The sequence below is a fragment of the Lynx canadensis genome, chromosome A3 (genome assembly GCF_007474595.2).
Source record: "Lynx canadensis isolate LIC74 chromosome A3, mLynCan4.pri.v2, whole genome shotgun sequence".
In the NCBI taxonomy this organism is placed as follows: Eukaryota; Metazoa; Chordata; class Mammalia; order Carnivora; family Felidae; genus Lynx; species Lynx canadensis.
This window is the reverse complement of record NC_044305.1, coordinates 109,847,045-109,863,914: the sequence shown is the minus strand read 5'-3', so window position 1 is coordinate 109,863,914 and position 16,870 is coordinate 109,847,045. Positions and strand designations below refer to the sequence as shown.

General features: G+C 38.9%; 1 protein-coding gene and 1 non-coding gene across 3 annotated transcripts in view; one reads left to right on the top strand and one right to left on the bottom strand.

The window, feature by feature from the left end:
• Positions 1-5,720: 5,720 nt before the first annotated feature.
• Positions 5,721-16,870, bottom strand: part of EIF2AK2 (eukaryotic translation initiation factor 2 alpha kinase 2) — a 33,329-nt gene continuing 22,179 nt past the window's right edge. For both annotated transcript variants that reach the window (XM_030311297.2, XM_030311298.2), the window contains exons 11-16: positions 15,148-15,264; positions 13,009-13,189; positions 10,382-10,510; positions 7,937-8,038; positions 6,869-6,922; positions 5,721-6,792 (exon numbers count right to left, since the gene is read on the bottom strand). In XM_030311297.2, the coding sequence (XP_030167157.1) occupies positions 6,670-6,792; positions 6,869-6,922; positions 7,937-8,038; positions 10,382-10,510; positions 13,009-13,189; positions 15,148-15,264 (706 nt within the window). In that variant the 3' untranslated portion in view covers positions 5,721-6,669. The remainder of the gene's footprint in view (positions 6,793-6,868; positions 6,923-7,936; positions 8,039-10,381; positions 10,511-13,008; positions 13,190-15,147; positions 15,265-16,870) is intronic.
• TRNAK-UUU lies at positions 14,462-14,534 on the top strand. The gene has a single exon. It is a non-coding gene; the product is annotated as a tRNA-Lys (tRNA).

Here is a 16,870-nt window from a genome sequence, read left to right as displayed (position 1 = left end):
AAAAGCACTTACAGAGTTCCTGCTTTACGCAGGTCAGTAGGCTCACTGCCTTGGGGTAAACAAAAATGAGAGAGCCTGTCCCTGCTTTCCAGAAATTCATCGAAAGAGCCACACAGGAAAAACTGAGCTCCCAAGGCAAATTGGTAAGCATAATACTGAGGCACTGGACAAGAGCAGAACTAGGAAACAGTTCCATTCTGGGTGGGGGACAGTGGAACATGATGAAGTCACACTGAATTTGATTCTGAATGTCATTTCAATACGTGAAGTTATGAGGAAAGGGTTACAATATAACCCAGCACTTTCACTCCCAGTATTTACCCAAGAGAAATGAAAACATACATCCATATAAAACTTGCACATGAATATTCATAGTAGCATTGTTCATAATAGCAGGAAAGTGGAAACAGCCCAAATGTCCATCAACTGATGAATGGATAAATACATTGTGATAGAGCCATAGAATTGATTATTAGTTGGCCATAAAAAGGAAGGAGGTCCTGATCCATGCCACAACATGGATGAACCTCAAACACATTATGCTAAATGGAAAAGACCACATATTGTATGATTCCATTTAAATGAAAGTCCAGATTGGGCAAAAAATCTCTTTGGGATTCTCTCTGTCTCTCTGTCTGTCTCTGTCTCTGCCCTCCTCTGTGCACTCTCTCTCTAAAAAAAAAAAAAAAAAAATTTAAAGATTAAAAAGATAACATCGTGGTGACGGTTGCACTCTCAACATGCATGACGTCACTGAAATGCATAGTTTAAATGGGTGAAATGTATGGTATGTATTCTATCTCAGTAAAATTGTTATTAAAAAAAGAAGGAGATTTTAGGTAGAAACCATAGTTGAGAGCCATTGAGTGCAAAACCTTATTCAGGTAACACAGCTGACCTGTGTGGCAGGAGCTTAGTCAAGTAAGTCAGTGAACATGGGTCATGGAGTGGGAACCTCCAGAGGAATGTGGCCCTGCCAACACCTCGACTTTAGCCCAGTGAAACTCACTTCAGGCTTCTGGCCTCCAGAAGTGTAAGAGAATAAATGAGTGTTGTTTTAAGCCCCCAAGTGTGTGGTAGTTTTTCAAAGCAGCCATAGAAAACTAATACAGGTCTCAACCCCTGAAGAGTCACACATATTTGAGAGGTATTTGCCTCACAGTTTTATCTCTTCTACTGTTTTTAGTCAGAGTTTAAACCAATAGTGAGAACACTGTACCTCTATCAACTGTAGTCCCTTCATCTGAGACTGTTCTGAGGACATGCAGGATTGGGACAGGCCATAGTTACAGACAGAGAATCACACAGACGTCAAGGACAGGGTTGACATTTAGATATAAAGAGTAAATACCTAAATGGAGTGTTTGCCATACTTTGTTCCTTAGTCTGCCTTCCTCTGCATAATCTCCCCTGGATTCAAAGTTGAGCCTCAGGGGTTACTTCCAGATAACATACACATCACTCTGTGTATGAATCCATCCTCTCTCTCATGTGTTTTCCACGGTCTGCTCGACCTCTTCACCTCAATATTCTGGCAGCAACACAAACAGCATCTCCAAATGAGAGCTAATATTTTACACCCCATACGTGCTCCCCTCATCACGTGGACAGATGTGCGGTGGCCTTCCTATTGGCTTAAATCCTAACGAAAAATTGTATAATAGATAAAAGTGTGAGACAAAATATCTCTCAAATATGTGTGGCTCTTTGGGGGTTAATCCTATTGAAGCCTACATCCTAATCTGGCTACTCACCTTCAAACAAACCTGGAGGTAATCTCTGGCCATACTTTCTCCTTAATCCTCACAACTAGTCACCGACTCCTCTTGGTTCCGTCCCCAGTATCTTTCAGGCCGTCTTAGCCTCTCAGCCTTCTGGTCTTTCAAATATAGTCTCCTCCTGCTCCAACCCATTCTAAACACAACTGTTTCAAAGAGCTGGCTGGGTCATACCGCTGCTCAAAAAACGAAAGCCTTATTTGTTGCCTTTGGGGGTTACCAGGGCACCAACTCATTCTAAAATATTTATTCCATCTATTCCATTCTGCTTTAAAGAAAGTTCTTTATAGAATAACCACAGATGATAAAGATTACAGAATCCAAAAATCTCTATTTTGCAACCCCTAATGAAATAATGGATCCAAACAACAATCTCCAACCATTAGGTGGAAGATTGGAAAGAAACTTTATAGTAGATTACACCACCAGAACCCACGGATCAATCTTAAGATCACTGAAAATGAAACAACCAAACATTATGTTACTCCTGAAGAGATGTCAAGGAAAGTATACACCATCATCTATGCAGTATTCTTGGGGAAAAAAACTTGAACCAGAATCAAATCAAGCTTCTAGTCCTAACTAGACACCATGGGGATACCATCAGTCAAGTCCTGAATGAAGGAAATTCCACAGGATATATGATCTAGTTCCTTCCTCAAATAAATGGCAAGAGGAAAGAAATTTAAAACGGGTAAATGTTACAAAGCAAAAGAGACATCAGCTAAATGCAATGTTGGATCCTGATTTAAACAACTGGCCAAAATATATTTTTGTGAAGAAAACTGAATACAGACTGGTTACTATACAACCATCAAGGAAATATTAATTTTGTTGAATGACAATGTATCATGGCTTTGTTAAAATTCAAAAGATGTTGGGGCGCCTGGGTGGCGCAGTCGGTTAAGCGTCCGACTTCAGCCAGGTCACGATCTCGCGGTCCGTGAGTTCGAGCCCCGCGTCAGGCTCTGGGCTGATGGCTCGGAGCCTGGAGCCTGTTTCCGATTCTGTGTCTCCCTCTCTCTCTGCCCCTCCCCCGTTCATGCTCTGTCTCTCTCTGTCCCAAAAATAAATAAACGTTGAAAAAAAAAAATTAAAAAAATAAATTCAAAAGATGTTAAGTCAGAAATACATTTTTAAGTATTTACAAGTGAAATGATACAAGGACTGAGAGTTGCTTTAAAATACTCCAGTAGAAGAAAATTTAAAAAAGGAAGGGGGGTTGGGACATCTGTGTGGCTCAGTCGGTTAAGCATCTGACTCTTGATTTTGGTTCAGGTCACCTCACAGTTCGTGAGATCGAGCCCCATGTCTGGCTCTGCACTGACAGTGCACAGCTGCTTGGGAGTCTCTCGCTACCTTTCTCTTTGCCCCTGCCCTGCTTGTACAAGCTAGCTCATTCTCTTTTTCAAAATAAATGATTAAACATTAAAAAAAAAAAAAAAGGAAGGAGGTATATATAACAAAGAAGGCATAATATTGATATTTGAATGAATGAATGAAACATAGAGTTTCATTATTCTGTTTTTGTGTATGCTTTAACATAAAATTTATTAAATTAAATATGAATAATATTAGAATCATTCAATATTCCATAATATCCCATAATGAAATATTCCACAATGAATTCCAATATTCCATAATGAAAAGTTAACATGCCAGGAACCTCAAGTTATGGTGGACACTCCAGTAGGGAATGGATGTTGTGAGTTTGTTTCTAGTGAGGGTCCTGGATAATCTGAGTCTTGGAGAAGCTGGTATTTAGACTTCTAAACATTTCATCTCAGATACATATGCATGTGCACGTATATATGTGTGTATACATATATATCTTCACATATGTCTGGCTTTACGGCTGTGGAACCTGTGCAGCTGTACAAAGCTCCATATTCAAGAAGTGACCCATGCTTAATTACTGAACAAAGTCCCCATGTGTTCATTTCACTGGGTCCCAAATTATGTAGCTGCCCATACACACACACTTATCTATGTATATGTGTATATATAAAAGCTAAATCACATATGTGCATAAATAACTTTATCCTCCTCCTGGATTTATCAGTCATTCAGTTGTTAACATTTTGCCCCATTTGCTTTTTCTCCCTTCACATACATAGTGATTTTCACTAAACATTTGAAAGTTGTCCCTATCATGCCACTTCACCCCTAAATATTTCCTCATGCACTGCCTAAGACCTCTTCCTGCATGACTGCAATATCATTATCACACCTAAGAAAGTTAAAAATTATTCTATAATGCCATCTAATATGCAGTCCATACCCAAATGTTAACTGTCCCCAAAACGTCTTTTATAATTTGATGGGTTTTTTTTTAATGTTTATTTATTTTTGAGAGACAGAGAGGGAGTGTGAGTGGGGGAGGGGCAGAGAGAGAGGGAGACACAGAATCTGAAGCAGGGTCCAGGCTCTGAGCTGTCAGCACAGAGCCCGATGCAGGGCTTGAACTCATGGACCATGAGATCATGACCTGAGCCAAAGTCAGACGCTTAACCCACTGAGCCACCCAGGCGCTCCAGGTTTTTTTTTTTTTTATCTCTTTTTTTTTTAACATCCAAGATACAATCAAGGTTCAAGTATCACATTTGGTCATTATACCTCTCTATTTAGAATACTTCCTCTACTTTTTTGTGTGTGATATTGACTTTTTGAGAAGCCCAAGGTAATTATCTTACAGAATGACTTAATTCAGGATTTGTCTAATAATTTCTTCATGATTGAGTTCCAGTTAAATGCTTTGGCAAGAAAACTAAATAGGTGATAGTACATAACTCTTACATCAGGAGAGGCATAATATTAGGTAGTCAGTCCCACCTTCAGTGATGTTGATTTAATCACATGGTTATTAAGGAGACCAGGAGGTCTTTCCATTGTAAAGGTACATTTCCCTTTCCCCTTTGTAACTGATATATCATCTGTGGGATTATATTTAAATCCTTTGAAGATCTTGTTCCCCAACACCTTTTCAACCAATGGTTTTACCCTCCATTGATAAACCTTGCCTTGATCAAATACTGCATTGAGAGTTGAAAACCATATTAACTGCCTTCAATAACTTTTTAGAAATAGCTATAGCCTTCATAAAAGCCTTTCTCTGTGACTTTTCTGCCTAGCCTAAACTTGGCTCACTTTAAAAACTGTAAAATTATATGACAGGTTTTTTCCCCTCAGGTTTTTTTCCAAGATGTGACCCAAATTATCTTCTGGTATTCTCTCCAGCAATTCAGGGAAACAAAGTATACCCAACATTCTTAGGTGTATCTTTTCCAGAACTCAAGCCATGGCTCTTGTCCAGACTCCTGCCCATATTTGCTCCTCACTACTTGTCTAAATCCCTAGCCTACTTAGAAGTCTCACCGGAATGCCACTTCTAAGCCATATGCCATGATACCTCAGTAGAAAGTGATCTCCTGGAAACTTCTCCAGACTGATTCTTCTCTGTGCTTACCTACTGCCTTCTAGCACAGTTATCTCTTTAAAGTGTTCTAATAGAGGGGCGCCTGGGTGGCGCAGTCGGTTAAGCGTCCGACTTCAGCCAGGTCACGATCTCGCGGTCCGGGAGTTCGAGCCCCGCGTCAGGCTCTGGGCTGATGGCTCAGAGCCTGGAGCCTGTTTCCAATTCTGTGTCTCCCTCTCTCTCTGCCCCTCCCCCGTTCATGCTCTGTCTCTCTCTGTCCCGAAAATAAATAAACGTTGAAAAAAAAAATTAAAAAAAAAAAAGTGTTCTAATAGATACAAAATGTATTTAAGATAAAAAGAGTACACAGTAAACAGTAGTGAATGCAACATCTGGTTTAAGACAAAAAAAGTGAGGAGTGCCTGGGTGACTCAGTCATGATGCTTAAGCATCCAACTCTTGACTTTGGCTCAGGTCATGATCTCGTGTCTCAGGAGTTCGAGCCCCACATCTGGCTCCATGCTGTAAGTGTAGAGCCTGCTTGGAATTCTCTCTCCTCTCTCTCTCTCCAAAGTAAATAAATAAATAAACTTAAAACAAAGTGAACTGTTATCTTTGAAGTTTACTTCCCCTATCACACCACTTCCATCCCTCGTCAGAAAACCACCATCAAAATGTAGAATTTCTTATTCCTTTCTTTCCCTTTATTGTTTTACCACATTTGTTTGGATTTCTAAACAAAGTATTTCATTTAGCGTGGTCTGCAACTTTATGTAAATAGAATCATTCTGTATATGTTTTCTGTAACTGGCTTTGTTGGCTTAACTTTATGTTCCTCAGAGATGTATCATGTTATTGCACTTAGCTATATAATTCGTTCATTTTCACTGCTATATAGTATTACAATGTATGAAAAAATACATTTATCCATTCTTCTTGTGATGTACATTGTTTTTTGTTCTTTTGGCTGTTATGAACAAGGTTTCTATGAACATTCTGGTAGGCAAGCATGTAGGAACCAAATTGATGGCTTTGAGGGTATATACACCTTCAACTTTACCAGATCATACCAAATTGTTTTCCAAAGTGATTGTATATCACTTATCTTCTTATGAGTACCATATTTCTCTAAATTAGCTATTTCAAACAGTGAGAGATCTCATATATTTTTGGCCTAGAAACAGTGGACATTTAATGAATATTAATTGATTTGCTAATATTTTAAAAATTTGAGAGATATTCTCCCCTATGTTTATAATAAGAAGATAAGCTCAGGAAAAGAAAAGTGTCTGAATGTTTTTGAAGTAAAAAAAAAAAAAAAAAAAAAAAAAAAGATTCAAACCTTCTTAAAATTTAGTGAAAAATTAAGAGGAAAATAAAAATAGAAGGTAAATACCCAATAGGTGTCCCTAGAAGATTTTAGACAGTTATAGAAAAATTGAATATCCAAGGCAGGATACTTTTTTTAGAAGAGCTCTAACATGTGCTTTGTTTCTTATTCTCTTTTACATTCCTCCACTCCTTCAAAGTCTCCAGTATTTCAGATGCATGAGGCCGTTTCGTGGGTTCGGGTGACAGTAATTTTTGCAGAAGAATTTTCTGTAATGATAGTGAGTCAATACTAATAAACAGAACGCTGAAATGAATGAAAGTCTGATTATTTTCAAGTACTTACTTCTCTGCCATCAAATACGTCTGAGAACTTGCCGTCCCTTAGCTCTTTAAAAATCTGAAAATAAAACACACACACACACACACATATATATATACACATATATATATATATACATGAGGAAGTTATTCACTCAGGAGGAAAACCAAACTTGCTTCTTGGCCCAGAAGCAAGCAGGACTCTCCTCTCCCGCCTTTCCCCATCCTTAACATCAACATGTTGAAGTGCTAAGAGCGTCATCTGCATTACTTCCCTTCATCCTTTTTGGCATCCTACGTGCTAGGTATTTTCATCATCCCTGCTGTCCAGAGAAGGCTGTTGGCTCCAGCAAGTCGGTTTACTGAGCTTCAGACCAAGATATCCCTCCGGTTGCCTAATACCTTTAGCAGCCCCCCACTGCCCCCATAAGAAAGTCCATAATCTTGCGTTAATTTAGTCCCAACACGTCTCTCCAGTGTACCAACCATCCCTTCCTTGTCACTTACTACTCCAAGAAAAATGATTCTGTCTGCTAGTCCCACCCTCTGCACAAGGAAGGCTGGAATGATCTTTCTTCTATTTTGGCCTATTAGAAGCCAACCAATCCTTCAAAGCCCAACTTAAATACTCCATGAAACCTAAATCGCTACAGCTAGAAAGATCTCTGTCCTGTTTCCCCAAGACTTCGTGTCTTTTCCCAAAAACATGTAGAGCATTCTCTTATAGTATCTTCCCTTCTAAAATAAAAGCTCCATGAGAACAAGGCTTATTCACATTTAAAACCCTGTAGCACTTAGCACAGTGTCTTAGGCAAAGCAGGCAATCAATAAAATTTTACTGACTGACTCAAATAAGAAGAAACAGCTTTAGTTTTGTGAGATGTACACACCTTCAAAAGAAGACCAAAGTTTCTGGTCTGAAGCAAAAAGTTTTGGTTGCCCAACTGTGTGAAAGATTAAATCCATATTTCCTTCTCAGTCAATACTAATATATTCAAGTCTATCCTCACATAAGGGCAGTTACTGTGGCAGCACTTTGGAGATGACTGCTAATAATTTTTGTTGCTTAATTCTTTTTTGTGATATTATTTACCTGTAATGTTTCTGAAACAGTGGGACATATGTAAAGGAGTTCCGCGAGAATTAGCCCCAAAGCAAAGATGTCCACTTCGTTTCCATATTCTTGTAAAGAAATCTAAAGAGACCAAAATATGTTTATATTTGTTACTGATAGATACCTGATATAAACATCCATGGCTTCTCAAACCAAAACAGCTATTTGACCAAACTATCTTATATCATGTAACAATGCGTGTTTATTAGCAAGATCTAAGGAGTCTCACTGCCCTGGTTCAAATGTGTCACTAACTGGCTGCATCACTCATGTAAATTAACCATCAATGGTGGAATAATCTCAGCCATAAAATGGGGATAACAAAAATATCAGCCTCAGAGCTTGACAGTAGTGTTAAATAAGATACAGGAGGCGAAATAGTTAAGAGTTCCCAGTAAGTGGCTTTCATGCAAATGTTCATATGTATTCATAATGTTCTATAACTGGAAGCAATCCAAATGACCATCAGAAGAATAGAGAAGCACACTGTGGTATATTCAGGCAATGGAATAGTACTCAGTAATGAAAAGGAATAATCTGCTGGTATAAACAACCACTAGAGGTTCTCCAGCAGACATTAGTTTGACTGAAGTAATCAAATACAATAAAAAAATCATACATAAAATATGATTCCACTCATATGAAGCTCAAGACAGGGAAAACTAATCTGTGGTGACAGAAATCAGAGCACCGGCTGCCTCTGGGAAGGAGGGAGGGACTGGAAAGGGCCTGAGGGAATTTTCACAGGCGAGGGAGATGTCCTACATTTTCACAAGCGTATGGGTTTCCCAGGTATATATGCCTTTGTCAAATGACAAATGTACCTTTAAAATACATACACTTCATGATGTACAAATTATTTCTCAATAAAATGTTTTTCAGTTTAAAAACCACTAAGGAAATGAAAAGAACAATGAGGAATGATTTTTTCAAAAATATTTTAGGGTGACAATACAGGGTGCAGGAGTTAAAGTTTGTCTTCCACTTTCCTATTCCACAAAAAAAAATTAAATTATGTTTTTATGCCACATGGTTCCCAAGGGGAAAAGGTGGATTTCCTCTCTACCCTAGGCTCTCAAACATCAAAAAGATGAAAACAGACAATAAGCTATCAACCAAAAATGGAGACTATCAGAGTAATGAAACTACACATAAGACAAACATTCAAATGTTCTCCTTGATGATGGTTTCTTGTTATTTCTTTTTTAAAATGTAGCGTAGAAGATTTTAAGTTGTCATACAAGAACATTTCTGTAATATGGTTAACAGATACAGAATCAATATCCAAAATATATAAATATTCCTTACAAAGAAATTAGGAACAGATAACCTAATTAAGAAAAATGAGGAGAGCACATGAATAGAAAATCTGCAGAAAAGCTGTAAGTACATACATATGTAGATGGCCTACCTTACTAAAAATCTGAAAAATGCAAACTAAAACATCAGGATACTCTCCATTCATCACCGAGGCCAAAATGCAGTCTGCTAGCACCCTAGTCTGGTTGGGAGTGTGAAGGAGAAAGCAGCATTGTCCTACACTTTGGGAGGAGGGCATAATAGAATCACTTTTTTCCGAATGACAGTTTCACAGTATTTACCAAATTTGAAATGCACCTGTCAGCCTACTCAGTAATTTCACTTAAAGGAATCGATTACAGATTATCATGGAAATACTCATTTTTAGGGGCACCTGGGTGACTCAGTTGGTTAAGTGGTGGACTCTTGATTTTGCCTCAGGTCATGATCTCATGATTGTGGGATCGAGCCCCGTGTCAGGCTCCACGCTGAGCACAGAGCCTGCTTGGGATTCTCTCTCTCTCTCTCTCTCTCTCTCTCTCTCTCCCTCTCTCTCTCTGCCCCTCTTCCTGCTCACTAGCACACTCTCTCTCAAAATAAATAAACTTAAAAAAAAAGAAATATGTGTTTTTAGAGTCAAAGATAAGGAGGAAAACACGTAAAAAGTTGGTAACAGCCTAAATAAACACTCATCAATAAGGGAACAGTTAAATAAATGATGGTATAGCTATACTTCAGTATACAATACAGTCGCTAAAATGGATGTCAGATCCGTCTGTGCTGGTACGGAAAGATTATGATACATTGTTGAGTGAAAAAAAAAAGCCACAAAATAACAGTACAGTCAGTTATAGAAACATCTCTTTATATTTTTGTGCAAAAAGTCTGCATATATATACAGATGTGTGTTTATAAATGTCTATAACTCACAGAAAATGATCCAAAAGGATAAACAACAGACTCTATGAGAAGAGTAGGAATAGAAAGTTGGGTTAAAGGGAATTTTCCACTTTCTTCCTATATCCTTCTGTGATGTTTTAATTTTATAAGAGGTGTCTGTTATCTTTCTAATTAAAAATACAAAAGAAATGAAAACTATATAGACAGAAAGGAAAGGGACCTCACCTGTTCTGGGCTCATGTATCGAAGAGTTCCTGTATTCCTTGTCCGATTTGCGTAATTTTTCAGGGATGTCACAAGTCCAAAGTCTCCTATCTTTACTTGTTTTGTATCTACCAAAAACACGTTACCTGGCTACAAAAAAAGAAACCCAATCTTGAATTTATAAGCACCAATTTGACAGACTGTTAACACATATCCAAATCACATTTAACAAGGGCTATTTTTATATTTCCTTATAAGACATTTACCCTTACACAGGTAGCCCCAAACAGGATATTTAATATCACAGGTCTTTAAAATGCCAGTTGAAGAAGTAAGGATTTCTCTGTCTAAGAGAAGGCTTTGGGCATTGCTGCCTTCAAATCTCTGAAGACATGTTTAATGTGAGGTGGATTCACTCTGTACGGTACAAAGGGATGGATCCAGGACTGGTGGGTAGAAAAAACCAAAAGGTTTGCTTTAATATATCCTAATAAACTAACAGTGTGGTCCAAGGAATGGGAATTTGAGAGTCCCCATGTCAGAGAGTATTCAAGGTGGGGCTGGACACCCACTTGTTAGAAATGTTGCAAATATGAGTCCAGGATCTGTTGGGGATTGAAGTCGACACCTTTAAGATCTCTTCTAAGTTTGAGATTCTCAGAATGAGTCTCTTGTCAATGATGTTGTAAGATAGTGCATGCAGCAACCATAGTAGAGAAGCTAGAAAAGTTGGAAGATGGAAAGAAGGCTCAGGAGTATTAAGGTCTGATCTCTGAGCAACTACAGACACGGAACAAACATCGTCTGCAAACAGACACAAGAAAAGAACACTGTGACACAGGGCAACAGGAAGTATGGGGTACAGGAGAGAACGGGCAAGAGACGTGCTAGAGAAAGGAACATCCAGTCAGCACCAGTCAGTTTCGAGAATTCATCCAGAGCAGGGAAGCCCGGGAGTTAATACCCAAACTTCTGCATTTATTTGCAGGTTACTTTATAAGTAAATAAATGTGCTTAATTTGTTACTTAACTATATATATCTCCTATTCCAAGGTGAAGGCATAGCCAATCGAAATGTATTTTTCTGAACACAGTTCTTACAACATTCCAACTTCAAAGAGCACCTTCAGATACTAAAGCAGATGAAAGTAGGTGGACTCCAACACTCCAGCTCCTGGGCAGACCAAAGACACAATATCTTTTATGGGCCAATTATTCCTATGTAGGCCCAACAACCACAACTGTGGGTCCTTCTTTTACTCAAGAAACTCTTTTGTTTCATCCTTATTCTTGACTATTTTAGATGGGTGGGGTAAGCAAACAGCCAAGATCTACACAGAAAAGGTGCTTCTCCTGGATCCAGAGTCATCAGGAAAGGCTACATGAAAAGCCTGAGACCAGAGAAGACAAGCAGGAGAATGTTCCACGCAAGAGGAAGAGGAGCAAAGCCTCCATGATAGGATTCAGCATGGCCAAAATGTGACGGAAGTAGGCCAATTACAGGGAAGAGAGAGTGAGGGAGGCTGTGAAAAGCTGTTCTGTCTTCTTTGATTTTGATGAGGAGGTAAAATGGGAAAACAGCTCATCTCAACCATAAAAGAAGCTAGGAAGCCAGCAGAAAATAAAAATACAAAGGTATGCTGTGTGTTCCAAGTTCTGGATTACAATTTTCCAGTCATGGGGTAGAAATGACTAACCAAATGCCAGGAAAGTTCTAGACTCTGGACCCAGTAGCTATGATTGCCGTCATGAATAATGACTGATAGGGGCGCCTGGGTGGGTCCATTGGTTAAGCATCCAACTGCATCTCAGGTCATGATCTCAAGCCCCACATTGGGTTCTCTGCGGTCACCACGGAGCCTGCTTTGGATCTCCTGGCCCCCTCCTGTCAGCCCCTCCCCCACTTTCTCTCTCTCTCTCTCTCTCTCTCTCTCTCTCTCTCTCTCAAAAATAAATATTTAAAAAAAGAGTAATGACTGAGAAATTGGGAGAATCATGTTCCCAAAGCCAGTCATCAGAGTCCCTTCTGCTTCTCAAACAAGCCTGAGTAGCAGCAGAGGCAATGACAAAGCAGCCCACTGGCTGTGGTAGCCACAGTAATTCTTTGCATGCAAAGGTAGTTTACTGAAGCAGTGTTTGCAAGCGGAGTATACAGAGCAGCCAGATAGGACCAGAAGTGAACGAGCTCCTTCCTATAGGGCTCACTGATTTGTCCTGAAGATCCTCTGAATGGTCCTATGGAATGGTATTTGGGGCAAGATCTAGATCCATTCTAACTTCAGAGGATCAGAGATATTATTTCCTCAGGACTGTTAATCAATTCTAAAACTACAGAAGATACGTTTTGGAATGACTAAACCATAGGGGCGCCTGGGTGGCTCAGTCGGTTGAGCATCTGACATCAGCTCAGGTCATGATCTCGCGGTCCGTGAGTTCGAGCCCCGCGTCGGGCTCTGTGCTGACAGCTCAGAGCCTGAAGCCTGCTTCGGATTCTGTGCTCCCTCTCTCTCTGCCCATCCCCCGCTAGCACTCCGTCTCTCTCTCTCTCTCTCTCTCTCAAGAATAAAACAGACATTAAAAAAATTAAAAAAAAAATAAAATTACTAAATCATATTTATCAATTCCTAACAAAGTACATTTTCATTTACCTTAAGGTCTCTATGGATTAACTGTTTGCAATGTATATAATCCACACCTGTTGTTATTTGTTCATACAATTCCAAAGCCAAATGTTTGTCTGGTGTCTGGCCTCTTCTGCTGTCAATCCATTGCTCCAATGTCCCTTTACCACAGAATTCCATTTGGATGAAAAGGCACTTAGTCTTTGGTCTGGATATAAAATTCACAGTATATTACAAATAGCAATAAAAAAAATTTATAAAAAAATAACATTTCTTTTTAAAATTATACTTCATCTTCTTAAGAATCCCAAAACATGTCTGAAGGCAGAAATCTAGGGGTGCCTGGGTGGCTCAGTCGGTTAAGTGTCTGACTCTTGATTTTGGCTCAGGTCATGATCTCACAGTTCATGAGATCTTGCTAGCATCTGGCTCTGAGCTGTCAGCACAGAGCCTGGTTAGGATTCTCTCTCGCCTCTTTCGCTGCCCCTCCCTTGCTCACATATGTGCACACACATGCTCTCTCTTTCTCAAAATAAGTAAATAAACTTAAAAAAACATGAAAATCTAAATGTAATAAACTTGAATCAAAATACAATAAATCATTTTTGATTTAAATTGTAAGTTCCCAAATGTCCAGAGCTTTATTTGTTAAGTAATTTACAAAGTATGAGACTGCCCATTCTCTAATGGTAAGGGTCCTTGATCACCTTTGCTAGTAGAAAGGAATAGGAACACCAATACAATGGAATTAAGGAAAACCAAATTGCATTACTACATAAAGTAATTCTGGAACATTTTAATTCACTATTGGCCTACTGAGCATCTGTTTTGTGAAAGGCCCAGAACAGTCACCTAGAGATGAGGAAACAAATTAGATACTATCCTTGCTGTCATGGGGGTTATTAGTTTAATGAGAGAGAAATACAGGAAAAACAAATCGAAAACAATAGTGTAAGGATCATTTCTCAAAGAGGAATGCCAACAAATTGCTATGACATATACTTGCGAGGACTAATTTTGCTAACCATGTTTTTATCTTGCTTTATAAACTAAGTTGGCTTCAATATTAATTTATTTTCTTCGAACTTCTGTTGGTTAGAAAATAGGAAAAGAAAGCCAAAAATCTGCTGAAAGCTGAAGAAGTCCTGTCTGTATGCTGATGGTGAATGAGTCCTGAAACTAATGATAAAGTTCTCAGTCCCATGGGGTGGATGGAGCTGGTGCTGGGGGTGGGAGTCGATGAATGAACAGACCCTCATTGTCCTCAGGATTTCAGTGAGGACAGTCCCCAAGAAACACCGGCTGACTTTTCAGAAGCAGATGCCAGGTCTTTAGAGACCTCCAGTCCTTTGTCAGGGTCTTACCTGAGACAAAGCATGAGTGATGCAAGGTGGGGTACCTCCTTGGTCTTAAATTATCTTCAATGCCCACCACTCCACTGTAAGTGGTGTGGTTGTATTCAAAAGGGACCCCTTGGGGTGTCTGGCTGGCTCAGTTGGTAGAGCATGTAACTTTTGACCTCAGGGTCATGGGTTCAAGCCCCACGTTGGACATGGAGCTTAACTTAAAATATTAAAAAAAGAGAGAGACAGAGAGAGACAGACCACTTAACTGCACCCCAACAATCAGGAGTCTCTGAGAGGGACAGAAAAGTGTTGGCAGCTGAGGAGGGGTTTCCAGCTGTAGCATCCATAATGTGTTCAAACCTTCTTCCTAAGACTGCATGTACAGCCTAGCCTGAAGCCGGGGTAAGTGAGCAAGCCTACAAATTAAACAATGGAGACAAAAAAGCTAAACCTGAGATTTTCAAAACAGATGAGGACAGGGATACCTGGCTGGCTCAGTCAGAAAAGCATGCAACTCTTGATCTTGGGGTTGTGAGTTCGAGCCCCACACTGGGTGTAGAGGTTACTAAAAATAATAAATAAACTAAAAAAAAAAAAAAAGTATAAATTTAAAAAAATAAAACAGTTGAGGACAATAAAAAAATTTTTTTAAGTAAGTGTGGAGCAAGGGATAGAAGCAAGGACAAGATTATTGTCTCAAACGGTGTTTGTGGTTGGTGATTATTAAATGTAATAACTAATGGCCTTATCTTCTGGCCTACACCAAGTAAATAACAGTTTCTTCCATCCTGTTAGGGCTATGAGAATTCTTTTTAGTTACCTTGAAGTGTTAATGCTGTCCACAGAATGGTAATCATCGCCAAACCAGCAGCTGTAGTAGTGAACGATATTTGGGTGATTGAGAGCTGCCAAAGCTTTTACTTCACGCTCTGCCTTCCTGATTTAAAGAAACAGGGAACATAAAAGTGTCAGCATCATCCCTGCTATGAACTACAAGTCAGGTGACAGAAGACAACTACCTACTCTCCCTTATGAAACAGTTGCCGTGGTTCCCACACCCTGAGTTTTTAGAATGGAGGCCAGGAGTACTCGAAAGGAAAACTGAACACACAGAAAAAACATGGCTGTCCTCACTCTCAACATGAGAAAAAGCAGTGACTTAATCAAGTTCAAGCATCAGACATTTTAAAAGCCATTTGTGGTCGTCTTTGAAATGCCAGTCAAGCAATTTTTGGTTGCTAATTCATACATCATATTTTGTTTAGCCTTGTGTTGAAATCACTTTGGATTTCATAAGCAAACCCTAATAGGGCAGCAAGGGTAACCCAGGCAACATGATGAACCTAACTCAAAATTTTAAATGTATAACAGAAATACACAAAGGAGATATCTACGCAGAGAAAGCAAGACTTCACTGTACGTGTGGGAGCTTTATAGTGATCTGGAGTCAAGAGCTGAGAAAATGCTATGCTACATGGAATAAATAAATTTGAGATTTCAATGAGGAGAAAAGATAAGCAAACATTTTACACTTCCATTTTTTAATTTGCAAAGTTCCATAACTACATGACATAACATTTATAAAAATAAAGGGAAAAAAAGTACTCATCCATCAACAGTCCTAACACAATCAGTTATCGTTTTGGATTGTTTCTTATAGTCTTTCTTCCTATACATTTTTATATACTTGTAATAATAGTATATAGTTTTTAACCTATTTCTCCATATAACAGGTTATCTTTACCATTTTCCTTGTTACACAATTTGTATAACCATCATGTAAACTTTTCAATGTAAGATTTCTAAAGTATAAAAAAGTAGAGCAAATAGATTCATGAACTGCTACCTAGCCATTACCCAAATGAAACTGTTATTAACTCCTGGCCAATCTCGTTTCATCTATACTCTCACCCACTTCCTCATCTTCCCTGGATTATTCTGAAGCAAATTCCAGCATCATATCATTTCATGTCTGAATATTTTCCGTATGTAAGCTTAGCCATCGAACAGGGGAGAGAACAAAACATACTTAATCATTTCTTCGTTGCTGGACCTTTAGTTTGTTCTAATTTTTCACTGTTATAATGACACAGTGATTTACATCTTCTTGTATAACTTTTTCCATAATTTGGATAATATCCTTAGAATAGGTTCCCAGATGGGAAATCCATGGGTCAAGGTGTATAAATATTCCAAGTATATTTTTTTTAATTTAATAATCATTTCTGAGAGACAGAGAACACAAGCATGGAGAGGCGCAAACAGAGAGGGAGACACAGAATCTGAAGCAGTCTCCAGGCTCGAGCTGTCAGCACAGAGCCTGATGTGGGGCTTGAACTCATGAACCACGAGATCGTGACCTGAGCTGAAGTTGAATGCTTAATCGACTGAGCCACCCAGGTGCCCCTCCACGTATATTTTTAACTGTGTTATACCAATTTATGAAGCTACTAAAAATGTCCAAGATACTGTACTCTTATCATCATTACATATTACCATTAAGAAAAATGCTACTGAATGGAAAGAACAACACTTCTTTCATG